General features: G+C 37.3%; 1 protein-coding gene across 1 annotated transcript in view; it reads left to right on the top strand.

Moving 5' to 3' along the window:
- The window catches only part of LOC106878967 (KRR1 small subunit processome component homolog), a 42,003-nt gene extending 27,790 nt beyond the window's left edge, over window positions 1-14,213 (top strand). The window contains exons 7-11 of the mRNA XM_052967756.1: window positions 1,154-1,321; window positions 1,838-1,915; window positions 5,343-5,442; window positions 10,989-11,038; window positions 13,935-14,213. Of these exons, the coding sequence (XP_052823716.1) occupies window positions 1,154-1,321; window positions 1,838-1,915; window positions 5,343-5,442; window positions 10,989-11,038; window positions 13,935-13,949 (411 nt within the window). The 3' untranslated portion in view covers window positions 13,950-14,213. The remainder of the gene's footprint in view (window positions 1-1,153; window positions 1,322-1,837; window positions 1,916-5,342; window positions 5,443-10,988; window positions 11,039-13,934) is intronic.
- The last annotated feature ends 288 nt before the right edge of the window (window positions 14,214-14,501 follow it).

The following is a 14,501-nucleotide window of genomic DNA, read 5'->3' as shown; positions in this document are numbered from 1 at the left end:
TTCCTTTTCATTCATATGTTTGTCTGTGGTGTTCTGGATTGGTGCTTTTTGTACACTATTATACATCTCTACGGTCTGGGTTTGTTGTTTTTTGTTTACTTCGTTTTTGCCGGAAATGTTACGTTTGTCCTCGTGTTTTGCTATCTCAGTGTTTATATTATTATTTGGCATTGCTGTGTGACTACTATCTAGATTTTCCTGATGTATTTTTCCTTTCAATTGTTCTATTTCTATTTCTGATATTTTTTTTGCTTTTAGAATATATCTTCTTATATTAGCTAGTTTGTTAGGGTTCATTGTTTTATCGAGGTCTTTATTTACATTATTTTTCTTCCATATTTTATATGTATGTGTTGTTGCATTTTCGTAGCAGAATTGTTAGCATGCCAGGCAAAAAGTTTGGCAGTATTTCGTCTGTGTTGAAATTCCGCCAAGGTCGACTTTGCCTTTCATGCTTTCGGGGTTGATAAATTAAGTACCAGTAAAACACTAGGATCGATGTAATCAACTGGTCCCCTCCCCCAAAATTTCAGGTCTTATGCCTATAGTAGGATTATTATTATTATTATGATGTAGTAGTAGTAGGAGGAGGTGGTGGTGACAGTGGCAGTGGTTGGTATAACCTTAGTGAACTGCCAACTTTTTTGCAGTGATTTCAGTCATTGGACTGTGGTTATGTTGAGTCAACAGGAATGGTTGATTACATTGACGTCTGTATTTTATTGACCTTAAAAAGCAAATCACCTGGGTGGGGATTGAACTCAGAATGCATAGATGCCTAACCAAATATCACATTTGGTTATTCTGATCTCTACCCATTGGTAGCTTATTGACATGGCTGTGCCCTTGAAAGTATTTTTTTTAATTATTAAAATAATGATGATGATGCAATACCAACAGCTTCAAACACAAAATCAAGTCTGTTAAAAATGTAGAATTAGTAAATTAGAAGTTTTTGAAACAATTAATTTCATCTTTAGAGATGAAATTTTTTTTTAAATCTCAACATCTCAATCAGTTTGATTCCTGGATGTGTAGATAGTGCCAGACTAAATTTGAACCAGAAACCTTTACTTCTAAACTAACAACACCTTTCAGACATTTAAATAGATTTACAGATTTAAGAGTTGATTATTTGTTTGTAATTGTTCAGGCTTTAATGATCAAGAGAGAATTGGCCAAAGATGAGGCACTGAAAAATGAAGATTGGAGTCGCTTCTTACCACAGATTAGAAAGAAACGGATCTCTAAGAAGAAAGCAACGGTCAAAAAAGTCAAGAAAGAATATACACCCTTCCCACCTCCAAGACCAGAGAGCAAGGTATGAAATATTTGAATATTCTTTCCTTCCATTGCTCCTTGAAAATGTTATAAGTTATTAGAAAAGACTGAATCCATTATTTCATAATTTTTCTTCTTTAGCACCAGATAGTGTTCTTGCATGGCCATACCACTGTTTGAACCCAATAAAAGACCAAAATAACTTCATTTGTTTAAGATAATTTTCTCCTCCTGACAGGACGGCATAACCCTGTGAACTTATGAACAACTTTGTTAGTTGCATGCGTATGTGTGCACACACATACACACACAATGACCTCATTTTAACAATTTCATAGCTAATGAAGGAGCTTCTGTCTGGTCGCTTGACCTACTAAATCTCCTCAAATGACACATCCTACTGTCTTAAAAATGGAAGAAAACATTGAATGATGGAAGTTAGACCAAATGATGGTATGGTCATGATGGGAAAGCCTTTCACCAGTTGATTTGAGAATGAACATCAACAACAGTTTCATTTCATTCTTATTTATATGATTTAATATTACCATTTCAGATTGACCAACAGTTAGCTTCAGGAGAATATTTCTTCAAAGAGTCTGAGAGAAAATCCCAGCAGAAGATAAAAATACAAGTAAGGAATAGAGAGGGTTTCTGGTTTTTATTTATATTTTTAATTTTTTTGTGTATTTTCTGCTTCCATTACTAAATGTTCTAGTTTCCATGATATTAAAAATGATGCTGAGAGACGTTTCTCTATTCAGACAAAACATCATTCTCTTGGAGTTTCCTCTGAAAAATTTACAATTATTTCTGATATTCTTAATGATCACCCCAGTAAGATAGATTTTACATGTGGTATATATTAGGGCCAAAAATGGTGCCTCTTGAAATGGTGTTTTCTTGACCTACTAGAAAGGGCAGCTAAACCTCCATCACACAACACTCAGTAATTTTAATAAAAGGAATAACACATTGGCTGATGTAGTCTTTGATACACTTTATCTACTGAAAAGGCAGGATGGTCATCACTAGAACACCTTTGATCATATTCTTTAGGATCAGAGTTGATCTGGAGATAATTGACAAATGATAGATATGAACCTATAAAGGCGCCTGGATGTAGTTACTCAACCTCTAGAAATAGCAGTCACAACTCCCTTGAATCATTCCCTACCATCTAAAAAAAAGAGAAAGACACATTGGATAATGCAGTCCTTAATAGACTGTGAGTGATAAAATAATGGGAGGATCATCATTAGAATAATTCTAATTAACAGGCCTGCTGGGTCAGAGCTGATTTGGGGCTGAACAATAACATCACTTGCAATTAGGTAGTCATAGCTATTGAACATGCCCTTATCTAGAACACCAGGAAACACATTATAAATGAATAAACTATAGATCCTGCGGTCAAATGATATCTTAATAAGTCTGTCACTTTTAATTAAAGCTATAAAAATATTGTTTTATCATCATTTTAATGTCCACCCTGGCCATGCTTACACGAGTTAGACAAAATATATTGTGATAGATTCTCTACAGCCAGATGCCCATCTTGTGAATCCTCACCTGTTTCCAAACATGTTAATATTTTCCCTAGTCCTTTGAACATGAATAGCTCAATGACCAGACATATTTTCACCTAAGACTGCAAACAAATAACACCTTGTATGGCAGTGATGTTTGTTGACAATTATCATGCAATGTCAAGACAAGCCATACCCCCCCCCCCCACATTCAATATAGGTAGTATCAACAAAGAAGTGTTCCATCCAGTGAGAGATACATGGTGTATTTTATAAATATACCTAGTTAAAGTATCATAAAAGCATGAATCTATTAGCAGTTCTTTCAGTTGTGTATTAAATTGATATATATTATCATCATCATCGTTTAATGTCCGTTTTCTATGTTGGCACACACTCACGCACGCATGCGCATGGGGCTTGGCTGAAAAGTTTATAGGCTGACAAAGATACTCTCATGGAATGTGACTGAATGATGTTTATGTTTCAACATAGTCCTCCTTGCAGTCCATGCACTTCTTCCATTAGTGTTGCAGTTCTTGGTAACAAAGCTTTCATCCTGTTGGTCAAAAAAGACATGCACATCTGTTCCAAGCCACAGTCATGCGTAGAAGCCATTGAAACCAAGAATTTTTGTGCTGGATCATTGTCCTGATGAAACAAGACCCCTTTCATCAGTTTTCCTGGACTTTTGGTCTTGATAGCCTTTCTTAACTGCCTCAGCAAGTTGGCATCATACCTTCCAGTGATGGTGTGGTTCTTTTGAAGATAGTCAATGAACACAATGCCTTTTGCATCCCAAAATGCAGAGGCCATCACCTTCCCTGCAGATGAAACAACCTTGGCCTTCTTTGGAGCAGGTGAGAAGGGGTGTTTCCACTGCATAGATTGTCTCTTTGTCTCTGTCTCAAAGACATGAACCCAACACTCATCCTGTGTTAGGAAACATTCAAGGAAACCAGCTGGATCTGCCTCAAATAATCGTGAGATTTTTTCTGGATGTGATCAGCCTGGTGTGCTTTTGATCAGGTGTCAGAGGATTTGGCAGCCACCAGGCAAAACCTTCATATTCTCAACCCTCTTACAGGATATGCCAATAGCATTGGCTATTTTATTTATAGTCAGTCACCATGTTGTGAGCATGATCAGTGTTTTCCTCGGTGGTAGCAGTTGAAGAACATCCAGACCTTGGGTCATTTTCAAAACCCTCCTAAATCCAGCTGCCCACTTTGCACTGTTGATAAAGCTGGAGCATCATCCCTTAATGTAACAACCATGTTAGCATGAATGCTGTTGGGTACTAAATCCTTTCTCTGCAGGTACTTGATAACACCATGGACCCAAATTTTGTCCATTTTCAAGAGAAGTCACTACTTTTTAAGTGCTCTTTAAACAGTCAGATGTCAGTTTAGCTGACAGTTATTCATAAGAAGAGTTGAAATTAATGCATGCAGGATTTCACAATTCTAGCATCACTCCTTCAAAGTCAGCCTATGAGCTTATCAGCCTACTCTTGTGTATACATGTGTTTGTGTGTGTGTGTTTGCACACGCGCTAGTCTTCTTTCAGTTTTAATCTAGCAAGTCTATTCAGAAGACTTTGGTCAACCCAGGGTTATAGCAAGACATACTTACTCAAGGTGTTACACAGTAGGACTGAATTTGAAAACCACATGGTTGGGAAGCAAACTTCTTACCACACAGTCAGACTTGTTCTGACAATATTTCAATATTTTGTGTTTTTATTAATAAATTATCTCTTGTTCATTATCTTGAATACTATTTTATATTCTCATTATTTCTGAAAACATGTTTTACATCATAAATCAGAAAAGGGTTGAATACTTTCTGTTTTTATTTTACTAATATTCTATGATTTGAGTTAATCAAACCAACTTTAATTAAAGTAGGTAATTCTACAAACTTTAATTAAACAAGATGATTATGCAAACTTGATTACATTCCAAGGTAGGAAAGTAATTTGATAACATATCCAAATTCTTAAATCTTTTATATGTTAACTATAGTTTGACAGTGAGAACAGGTGGCTTAGTGGTTAGGGTGTTGGTTGACAAGCATAAGATCATAGGTTCAATTTAGCCTAGGCAGTGTGTTGTGTCCTTGAGTAAGGTACTTTATTTCACATTTCTCCAGTCTACTAGGCTGAAAATGAAGACCAGCTAACTATTGGTGTCGCACTCACCCTCCAGCTGTTACATTCTGGATGTACCACTGAGTCAGGGTTAGGGTTATGTAAACACCTAGAACAATTCACAAGAACATCAAATATATTACCAGTTCAGCTTCAATTCTGAGTGATGGCTATAGATTTACAATTTTAGATATTCTGGTCAGATTTTAATGTTTTATTAGTGAAAGATTAATGTAAGGTAGTTTGGTGTTTCTATGTTGGCTTTATAGGAAATATTTATAAAGTATAACAATAGACAGAGAGAAACTTATTCTATCTACTTAAAGCAACTTCATTTTCTGGTATAAAGGTGAACATTTTAAACATTTATTTCTTCTTCAGGCTAAAACACAAAAATCTATCCTGAAACAAAAGGAGAAAAGAAAGCAAGCTTATTTGGTTCCAAAAGAAGTGGCTCAAAGATCCAGTAAGGTTAATAGTAGTGAGTATAAAATATTCTTTAAACTAAATTACTGTTGCTTTTCAAATTATTTATAGTTCATCATCATCATTATCATTGTTTAACGTCTGCTTTCCATGCTAGCATGGGTTGGACAATTTAACTGAGAACTGGTGAATCAGATGTCTGCACCAGACTCCAATCTAATTTGGCAGAGTTTCTACAGCTGGATGCCCATGCGAAGCGAGTGTAATCGAAAGAGAGAGAGGTGGGGTAGTGGTCAGAACACGAGGGAGAAAAATATTCTTTTGGGATTTGTGTAGCATAATTTAACGAAACAGCAAATGTTGATAATAGTAAAATAGAATTGAAAAATCTGAGAGTTTTCGGTTAGCCAATCTATGACAAAATTAGAGAAATAAGTGACTGTGTGATAAACTTTAATAAATGAATGAATATGTTGCAGTGAAGGAAATGGTTATCTTAAGGCAACAACGAGGAAGACGAAACTCTTGAAAATATATTTACATGATGACATGGTAATGAAATAGACAGAATATTGAAAAGAACTGCACAGAAATAGAAAAGTAGATGAGTGAGGTTGAAAAGACAAAACTTCTTATCTGAGCATCTTCTGAGATTTGTATTCTTCAGCAGAGGTATTAAAAAGTCGAGTAGGGAATCCAAGTACGTGTGCTAGTTTATATAGGTGGTGGTGGAGGAAGTCTTCACAGAGCGAGTGGTAATCGAAAGAGAGAGAGAGAGAGACAGACAGACAGAGTGAGGCAAAGAGAGAGATAAACTTTAATAAATGAGTGAATAATGAATGAATATGTTGCGGTTAAGGAAATGTGTGAACTAAGGTTATCTTAAGGCAACAACGAGGAAGACAAAACTATTGAAACTATATTTACATGATGACATGGTAATAAAATAGACAGAATAATGAAAAGAACTAATTATATTTACAAGATAGATGACAAAATTTTAGCAAAATGCTGAAAGCTGGAGCACAAATTAATTAATCCTGAAACTTTGGAAAGTGATGAGAGCTGGAAGAAAGTCATCTAGATTGAGTCAGACCAGATTAGTGATGAGAGAGGTGGGATTGCACAACAAATAGGATTTGTTCAACTTTAACTAGCCTGTAGAAAGGAAGGAGCCAGGCCTATACCCACTGTAAGGGCTGGCTGTGAATGACAGAAATCACTGTATTCTGTTGTCTTGAAAATAAATGGACATCAGAACTACACATTTTGTAAGTTATGTAGATTTGTGTCATTCACTCAAGGATTCTTTAATATATCATCATCATAACTGCCATCACTTTCATGTTTGCTTTCCATGCTGGTATGGGTTGGACAGGTCATGGTCCAAGTAATTTCTTATTTATAACTACTGCTCCCATAGACTGGTGTTAGCACATGTCATTTGGCTGTTTTCTATGACTGAAAGCCCTTCCTGTCACCAACTACTTTACAAAGTGAACTGAGTGCATTTTCTCATATTACCAAATTTAGGGATCTTGAATAAAAGGTACCTTAGCACTTTCCACATATTTGCTACCCACTTTCTAGTGTGTATTGAGTGCATTTTGTAGAAGCAGGACTAGAGAGCTTATCTTGTTCATCAGTCACTTCTGAGGGAGATCAATTTACCAGCTTTCCATTGTGGTTTCAGTACAGGAGAAAGTAGGGTCTTGTACACACGACAATATAGAAAGTACTCAGTAAACTCAGGCATGCCAACCAGGGAGGGGAATATATGTGGAGAGAGAGCAAGGCCAGAAATGAGGTGCTAGGATGTGAGTACTAAAAGTAATCAATGTTTCACCTATCAAACCTGACAGTCTTATAATGTCTTCCAGCTTTCATAATATCAGTAGAAATTGTTAGAGAAGATATATAACTGTCAAATATTGGAGATGAATTATTACATGTATTGTATATCTAGTCTGAGATTGTAAAATACCAGCAATTACATAACCATCACTACTGCTATTACATCTGCTGCTGCTGCTGCTACTACTAATACTACTACTACTTTCATCTCAGTACAAGACTATCTTCTCTCTGACATTTTCTCTTGCTCTTGACAGCTGAATGGTCTCATACCACTTTCATTCAGGTACCTCATCCCACTTGTTTCTGCCTTCCTCATCATTACTTTCATGTTCCAGGCCCAGCGCTAATCATTACACCTAATCCTTCCCCAAATGTTATCCCTCTGGAACCACCCCTGCTCATGTCTTCCTTGCAGGTTCACGAGACACATTAATGGTATCAATCTCTCTGGTCTAGGAGGGCCTGTAAAAGCTATGAACACTGCCTCAGGCTCCAGTTAAAAGAAAAGGAAAAAGGAAGTTGATTCTTCATCATCATCATTATCATTCTGTGTCAACTTTACATGCTGGAATGGGGAGGATGGTTTGGCAGGGAACAGATGAGCTGTAGGCCTGCGTTGAGCTCTAATGTTATCTTTGGTATGGTTTCTACAGCTGGATGCCCTTCCTAATGCCACTCGTTTAACATAGTGTACTGATTACTTTATTTCATGCAACCAGCATGAGGTTGCCATGTAACTTGCAAGACAAAAAACTGGGGGAAAGGAAAGATAAAAAGCTCTCACTACTAAGAGGAAGTATTTTTGTGGGGTAAGGTGAAGGAGAGTGGCTTTATGCTGGTGTTGAAAGGCTAAAGTATGATAGAAGAGCAAGCATATGTGTCTTACTATAGAGGAGATACATAGCTGAAGGAGACAAGAGGAAGGTAGCAATGGGGGTGGGGGCTAGAGCAAACTCTCAAGTGAGCATAAGAGGGGCGGGGAAGAGATGAGAGAGTGTTTAGATGCTTTCATAGGAGTGTGAAAGAGGAGTAAACTGGTGGAGGTAGGGTTTAATGTTGTGAGTGATGAACTAAAGTGGAGATAATGATAGGAAATAACAGTATGTAGAGGGGTAAAATGGGAGGTATAGGGGTGGCTTAAGGAGAATAGAACAGAAAGTATGTGCAATGTGTAGAAACAGTGGAGAGGGAGATATAGCATAAGGGTGTTATAGTCGGTGGGTTATTGGTGTTTAGAATGGAGTGTAGTAGAGGGCAGAGAGCAGTGATTGAAGGCACAAAAAGGGAGTGATTGGCTGTTATAGTGTGGGTAGGATTGATCAGGAATGGGGGACATTTTTAGGGTGGGGATTGGATGTAATATGTGCTGATTTTGTTCTTAGGCAAGTACATCAGCTGACTGTACCATAGATGGAGGATGGATGAAAATGAGCAGGGAACAGGGCCTCATATGTATGTACAAGCATAACTGTGTGGTTTTAGGATATCATTTTTGCTACAATGGGCAGGTCTTCTTGAACACAGCAAAATGCGCCAATCATCTCTAAGGCTCAGCATCTTATGATCAGCCTTCACTACTTCATCCCATGTCTTCTTGGGCCTTCTTCTTCTACAGGTTCTATCCACTTCAAGTGATTAGCATTTCTTTATGAATCTATCCTCATGCATATGCATCACATGACCAAACCAGCACTGTCTTCTTTCTTTACACTCTATATTTGATTCCTCTTATGCCTAACTCTTTTCTGAATACATTCGCACTCTCATACATACACACTAACAATGCACATCCAGCGGAGAATACTAGCTCCATTCCTCTCTAGTCTTTGCATGTCCTCTGCATTCAGGGCCCACATCTCACTACCAGGTAGCATTGCTGTCTGTACACAAGCATCAAACAATCTGCCTTTCACTTAGAGAGAAAGAGATTTTGTTGCCAATAGAAATAATATCACCTCTGAATTTTCTCCATCCTATTCTTATTGTAGTGACTACACTTTCAGAACACCCTCCTCCACTGTTACCTTGGTAGCAAAAACTATCTGCAATTTCTAGGGAGCCATCAGGGCATTTGAGAATATCAATTTCCTGTGTGACCTGAGATTTTATGGTACCTGTGCATCTTTCACATACCAAAACTACTTTCTCTATTAATCTTCCTGCAATTCCACTGCACTACTTGTGTGTCCTAAGCTTGCACTAGTTATACCATATGAAATTTCTGCCTACACCTTTCCTACATATCAAGCAGGACCATTTACTTGATGGGGGTAGGGTCCTGTTAGTTTTCTTGGTTTCATTTCCTCACCTGGAATTTCCTTTCTAATTCTGTTAGAGATTCTATTATGAGAGGGAGATGATTAGCATGTTGTATTTCCCAGTTATGGCCTGGAGGACAATGATGAATAGGAAGGGACTGAGAACTGAGCCCTGGTGAATGCCTACCTGCACACTAAATTCATCACTGTACTCCTGACTAACTTTCATCATACTGACAGTACCCCTGTATATGACTTACACAGCTTTCACAAGCCATTCATCTGTCTCTAGCTTCCTTAGAGACCATCATATCACTGAGAAAGCTTTCTCCAGGTCAACAAATGCCAAGTATAATGGTTTACTTTTAGCTAAATACTTCTCCTGTAGTTGTCTGACAGGTATGCTTATCTCTGGCACAAAATCAAACTGCATCTCATCACTCTACTTCAGTTTCTAATTAACTGGGTTAGAATTCTGATCCAGCAATTTGATACCTTTGTAATTCTATCTAAGGAATCTCTTTCACCCTTGTAACAGCTGACTATAATGCTGCTAAACCAGTCTTTGGGGATGATGCCTTCCTGGATAACCTGATTAACTATACAAGTGACGATGTCATATTCTGCTCCACCAGATATTTTAAGCATCTCAGTGGTAATTCCCAATGGACCAGAGGCTTTCCATGTCTTCATACCCTTAATTGCTTTATATATCATGCCACTGTCAATCAGGATAGTGCATCCCATTGTTGGATTCACATAGGGATGACTACCTTTATCCCATGCATTCTTCACATGCCTCTTTCTTATCAGAGGCACTAAGTGCAAGCATACCATTATCCATCTGTACACATTTTTCACCTACATCTCTATTTTCTGATATACTGTCTAGCAGTCCAGATCACCTTAAGTCTCTGATCCTCGTGCTATAAGACATTGGCAAACCTCTTCCTTTTAGTTACCTAATAGGGTTCTTTGCTACTTTCACTTTTCCACTCTTTTCAAACCCATCTCTTTTTTTTTTATGGTCCTCTATGTCTTCTCTGTCAAACTAATTTAATCAAGCCAAGTTTTAAACTCAAAGCAGTGAAACCAATAAATCACATTTAATCTATGTCATCATTATCATCATCATCATCACGTCTACTTTTCTATGCTTGCATGGGTCTGTCAAGAGAATGTTGGGGAAGAGTTTTCTACAGCCAGATGCCTTTCCTGATGCCAATAGTAATAATTTCATACATTAACACAAAGCCCCAAATTTAAAGTAAGAGATATGAATGATTCATTTGACCGGGTATATAACCAATATTTATTTGATCAATTCCACATTTTTTCCAACACTTTATCATAATTACCACTTACCATTCCACTACACAAGTAATAATAATCATAATAATTTATAATAATAATAATATGAGACATGAGTTGAATAGCTGTGCTGCTTATGTACTACAATAATAATAATAACAATACTCTTTCACAGGTTCAGATGTCAATGTTGAAGCTTTGAAAGCAAAAGTGAAAAAAATTCAAGTAAACAACTTTTCTTACATCTTATTTTGTGTGTGTGTGTGTGTGTGTGTGCGCACGCGCGCGCTTGTAAAATATTGAATCTGTGTAACCATTGACTAAAATGTATACTCACTTTCAAAAGTCAATCAGCTAAGAACTGACCTAAGTGTATTTAGTCTAACAGAACTGTCAGTCTACATGTGGTCACAGTTCTTTGATATAACTGGCAATTTTCATATCAGCAGAGTACCGTATATCTGATAGAACTGTCTATCTAGACATCATCACAATTTTATGTTTGATGCAAGTATCAGTTGTCATATTAGAATATTAAATGTGTGATGTCTAATAGAACTGTCAATCTTCATATCATAGTTTTGCATGTCAGGTAGAACTTTCAAACAATATGTGATAATGGGTCTATATATCTGACACATTAATCGATCTACATGTGATAACAGTTGTATAGGCTTGCCAGGACTGTCAATCTGCATGTAATCACAATTCAATGGGTTTGATAGTGTTATGAATCCACACATGATCACAGTTCTACTAGTGATCACAGTTTTGTATGTCTGATATAACTGTTAATTTTCATATCAGCATTGTACCATATGTCTGATAGAACAGTCAATCTATATGTGAACGCAATTCTTAATGCTTGATTGAACTTCCAATTTGCATGTGATCACATTTATGTATGCCTGATAGAATTGTCAATCTTCATATCATCTCAGTTCTATAGTTCTTATAGAATTGTCATTCTGCATGTAATCACTGTTCTCTGTATCTGGTTGAACTGTCAATCATCACAGCTATATCTTTGACAGAATTATCATTTGGTATGTGATCACAATTCTATGTCTGAAGTAGAACTGGCAGTCTAAATGTGATCACATATGTCTGATAGAACTGTCAACCTACATGTGAGCATAAACTCAGTAATCTATGAGACCAAAGTCACGTCACAGCAGTGCTTTAAGATAACAATTGAAAAGAAAAATTACATTGGTTTATGTGAAGGCAATTATAAAAGACATTGACAAAAATAAAGCCACTAAGTTGGCTAAAAAAACCAATTGCACACTGCCTACAATCAATTGTGGAGAAATCTATACCAATGTAAATGGATCAGAGAGATGCAACTTATGCATAAATGAAAGATCATCATCATCATTGTTTAATGTCTGCCTTCCATGCTGGCATGGGTTGGACAGTTTGACAGGAGCTGGCTAGGCAGAAGACTCCACCAGACTTCTGTGTCTGTTTCGACAGGGTTTTTACAGCTGGATGCCCTCCCTAACACCAACCACCTCACAGAGTAGACTGAGTGCTTTTTATGTGACACCAGCACAGCCGAGGACCATTTTGGCATGGTTTTTACAGCTGGATGCCCTTCCAAATGCCAATCACTTTGCAATGTGGACTGGATGCTTTTTACATGGCACCAGCACTGGCGGGGTCACCCAGTAGCTTTTAAGACAAGGAATCTTTGACAGAAGAGGGTGCATTGGAGGAGGTGATCTTTTGTCAGATGATGAAAGGTTAGAGTGTGACAGAGAGACAGAAACAGGTGTTTTGCTGTAGGGGAGATACATGGTTACCCAGCAGAGAGAGAGAAAGAAAGAGGTCAGAAACAGATGTCCTGCTGTAAGGGAGATACTTGGTTACCTAGCTAGAGGGAAGAGCAAAGGAAGGAGAGAGAGAATGATCATGAATGAGGGCAGAAATAGGTGTGCTGTTGTAGAGGAGAAAGATGGTTACCTAGCCAGAGGGAAGATCAAGGGAAAAAAAGAGACAGCAAGAATGCAAGAGAGAGTAGGGGAGAGATGGTGAAGTGCCAGGGTAAATTCACAAGGAACGAGGATCAGAGCATAGATGGGATAGTAGAGTAAGGAAGAGAGAGAGATAAGTGGTGGCAAGTGCCAGGGCATACCCTCAAAGTATGGGGGTCATGATGTACATGGCAGGGTATTGCCAAGAAGGTGTAAGTGGTGGGTTGAGAATGCAGTGACTGGTGAGAACTTGCGTATGATTTGGGGAAGCAGCAATACAGTGAGCAGGGCAGTGAGGACAGGAATGGGGAGTGGGAAATAATCATAGTGTATGAAGAGGGAATGTGAGGAAGAGAAAGGATGTAGTTTGGTTTATTGGGGTAGAGTGTGTGAAAATTTTATTGTTATATGTGGGTGGGACACAATGCTTCTAGAATTCCACCACACAACTTAGTTCCAGATTCAAAATTTTCAGCAAATGCAAGCACATGGACAGATTTCTTTTGTTGAACTAGAGGGCACCGTAACTCTTACTTTTCTTTCTGTTTCCTTTTTTATTCACCCTTTGTCTTATTCCATTTTTGCATCAACTTTCTTGTTTTTATTTTGTCTTTTTCTTATTGTTTCTCATGTACCAGCATCTTGGTTTTCAAATAGAACTTACCATGTGCCTTGAGCCTGAAGATTGCTCGGAGACACAAGGCACATTATATAAATCTGTCTAATTATGGTGTCTCCATGGTAAGAAATTATCAATATTTTGATACTGTGTACATTAAATGACACACACACACACACACACACACACATTATCATCATCATCATTTAACATCCATTTTCCATGCTGGTATGGGTTGAATGGTTTGACAGGAGCTGGCCAGACTCCAATTGTCTGTTGTGGCATGGTTTCTATGCCTGGATGCCTTTCCTAATGCCAACCACTTTACAGAGTGTGCTGGGTGCTTTTATGTGTCACTGGCATGGGTGTGTTTACACAACACGAGCATGAGTGTATTTTAGGTAGCGCTGGCACCTATAAAAGACAAGCCTGTTTGTATGGATGACAGTGATTTTACTTAGCTTGACATGTTTATACCTGAACCATTTGCTTTAAATTTATTCTTTCAATTATTCTGTTTCAGAAAAAGAAAACTTAAATCAGCAACATTTCTCAAGTCCTATAAAACCTGTCTGGTGGTGTGATCTTCTTACTAGAGTACCTGAGCTATCAATAATGACAGGGGGTGTTCTGCTAAACTTTATAACTACATTTTAGTTTGTATGTATGAATACTTGATTTTACCAATTGGAGCTATTATTGAAAAATGTACATGATGAATGCTGCTAATGAGAGTATGAGGATGTAAATAAATGTACCAAGTAACAGGAAAATAAGAAAATTAAAATCATTCCCCAAATTTTGTACATATTTGATTACTTTTAATATGTACTATATGTTGTAGTCAATGATTTACTCATTATTCTACATTGTTATTTTCTACACCAAGTGGTCTACCTAATTTTACAAATGTTGAACATGTATATGTTTTCAAAACTACCAACATATTGCATATTTACACATGGGTACATGATTTTACAAACAGATTACATACATTTTCTAAAGGTTTTCAAGGGACAGCAGGTTTAATTTATGTAAAAGCTATGCCTTTACAACATATTTGATACATACCATGCAAAAGCTACAAATA

This window comes from Octopus bimaculoides, chromosome 5, assembly GCF_001194135.2.
Source record: "Octopus bimaculoides isolate UCB-OBI-ISO-001 chromosome 5, ASM119413v2, whole genome shotgun sequence".
In the NCBI taxonomy this organism is placed as follows: Eukaryota; Metazoa; Mollusca; class Cephalopoda; order Octopoda; family Octopodidae; genus Octopus; species Octopus bimaculoides.
This window is presented reverse-complemented; position numbering and strand designations above follow the sequence as displayed.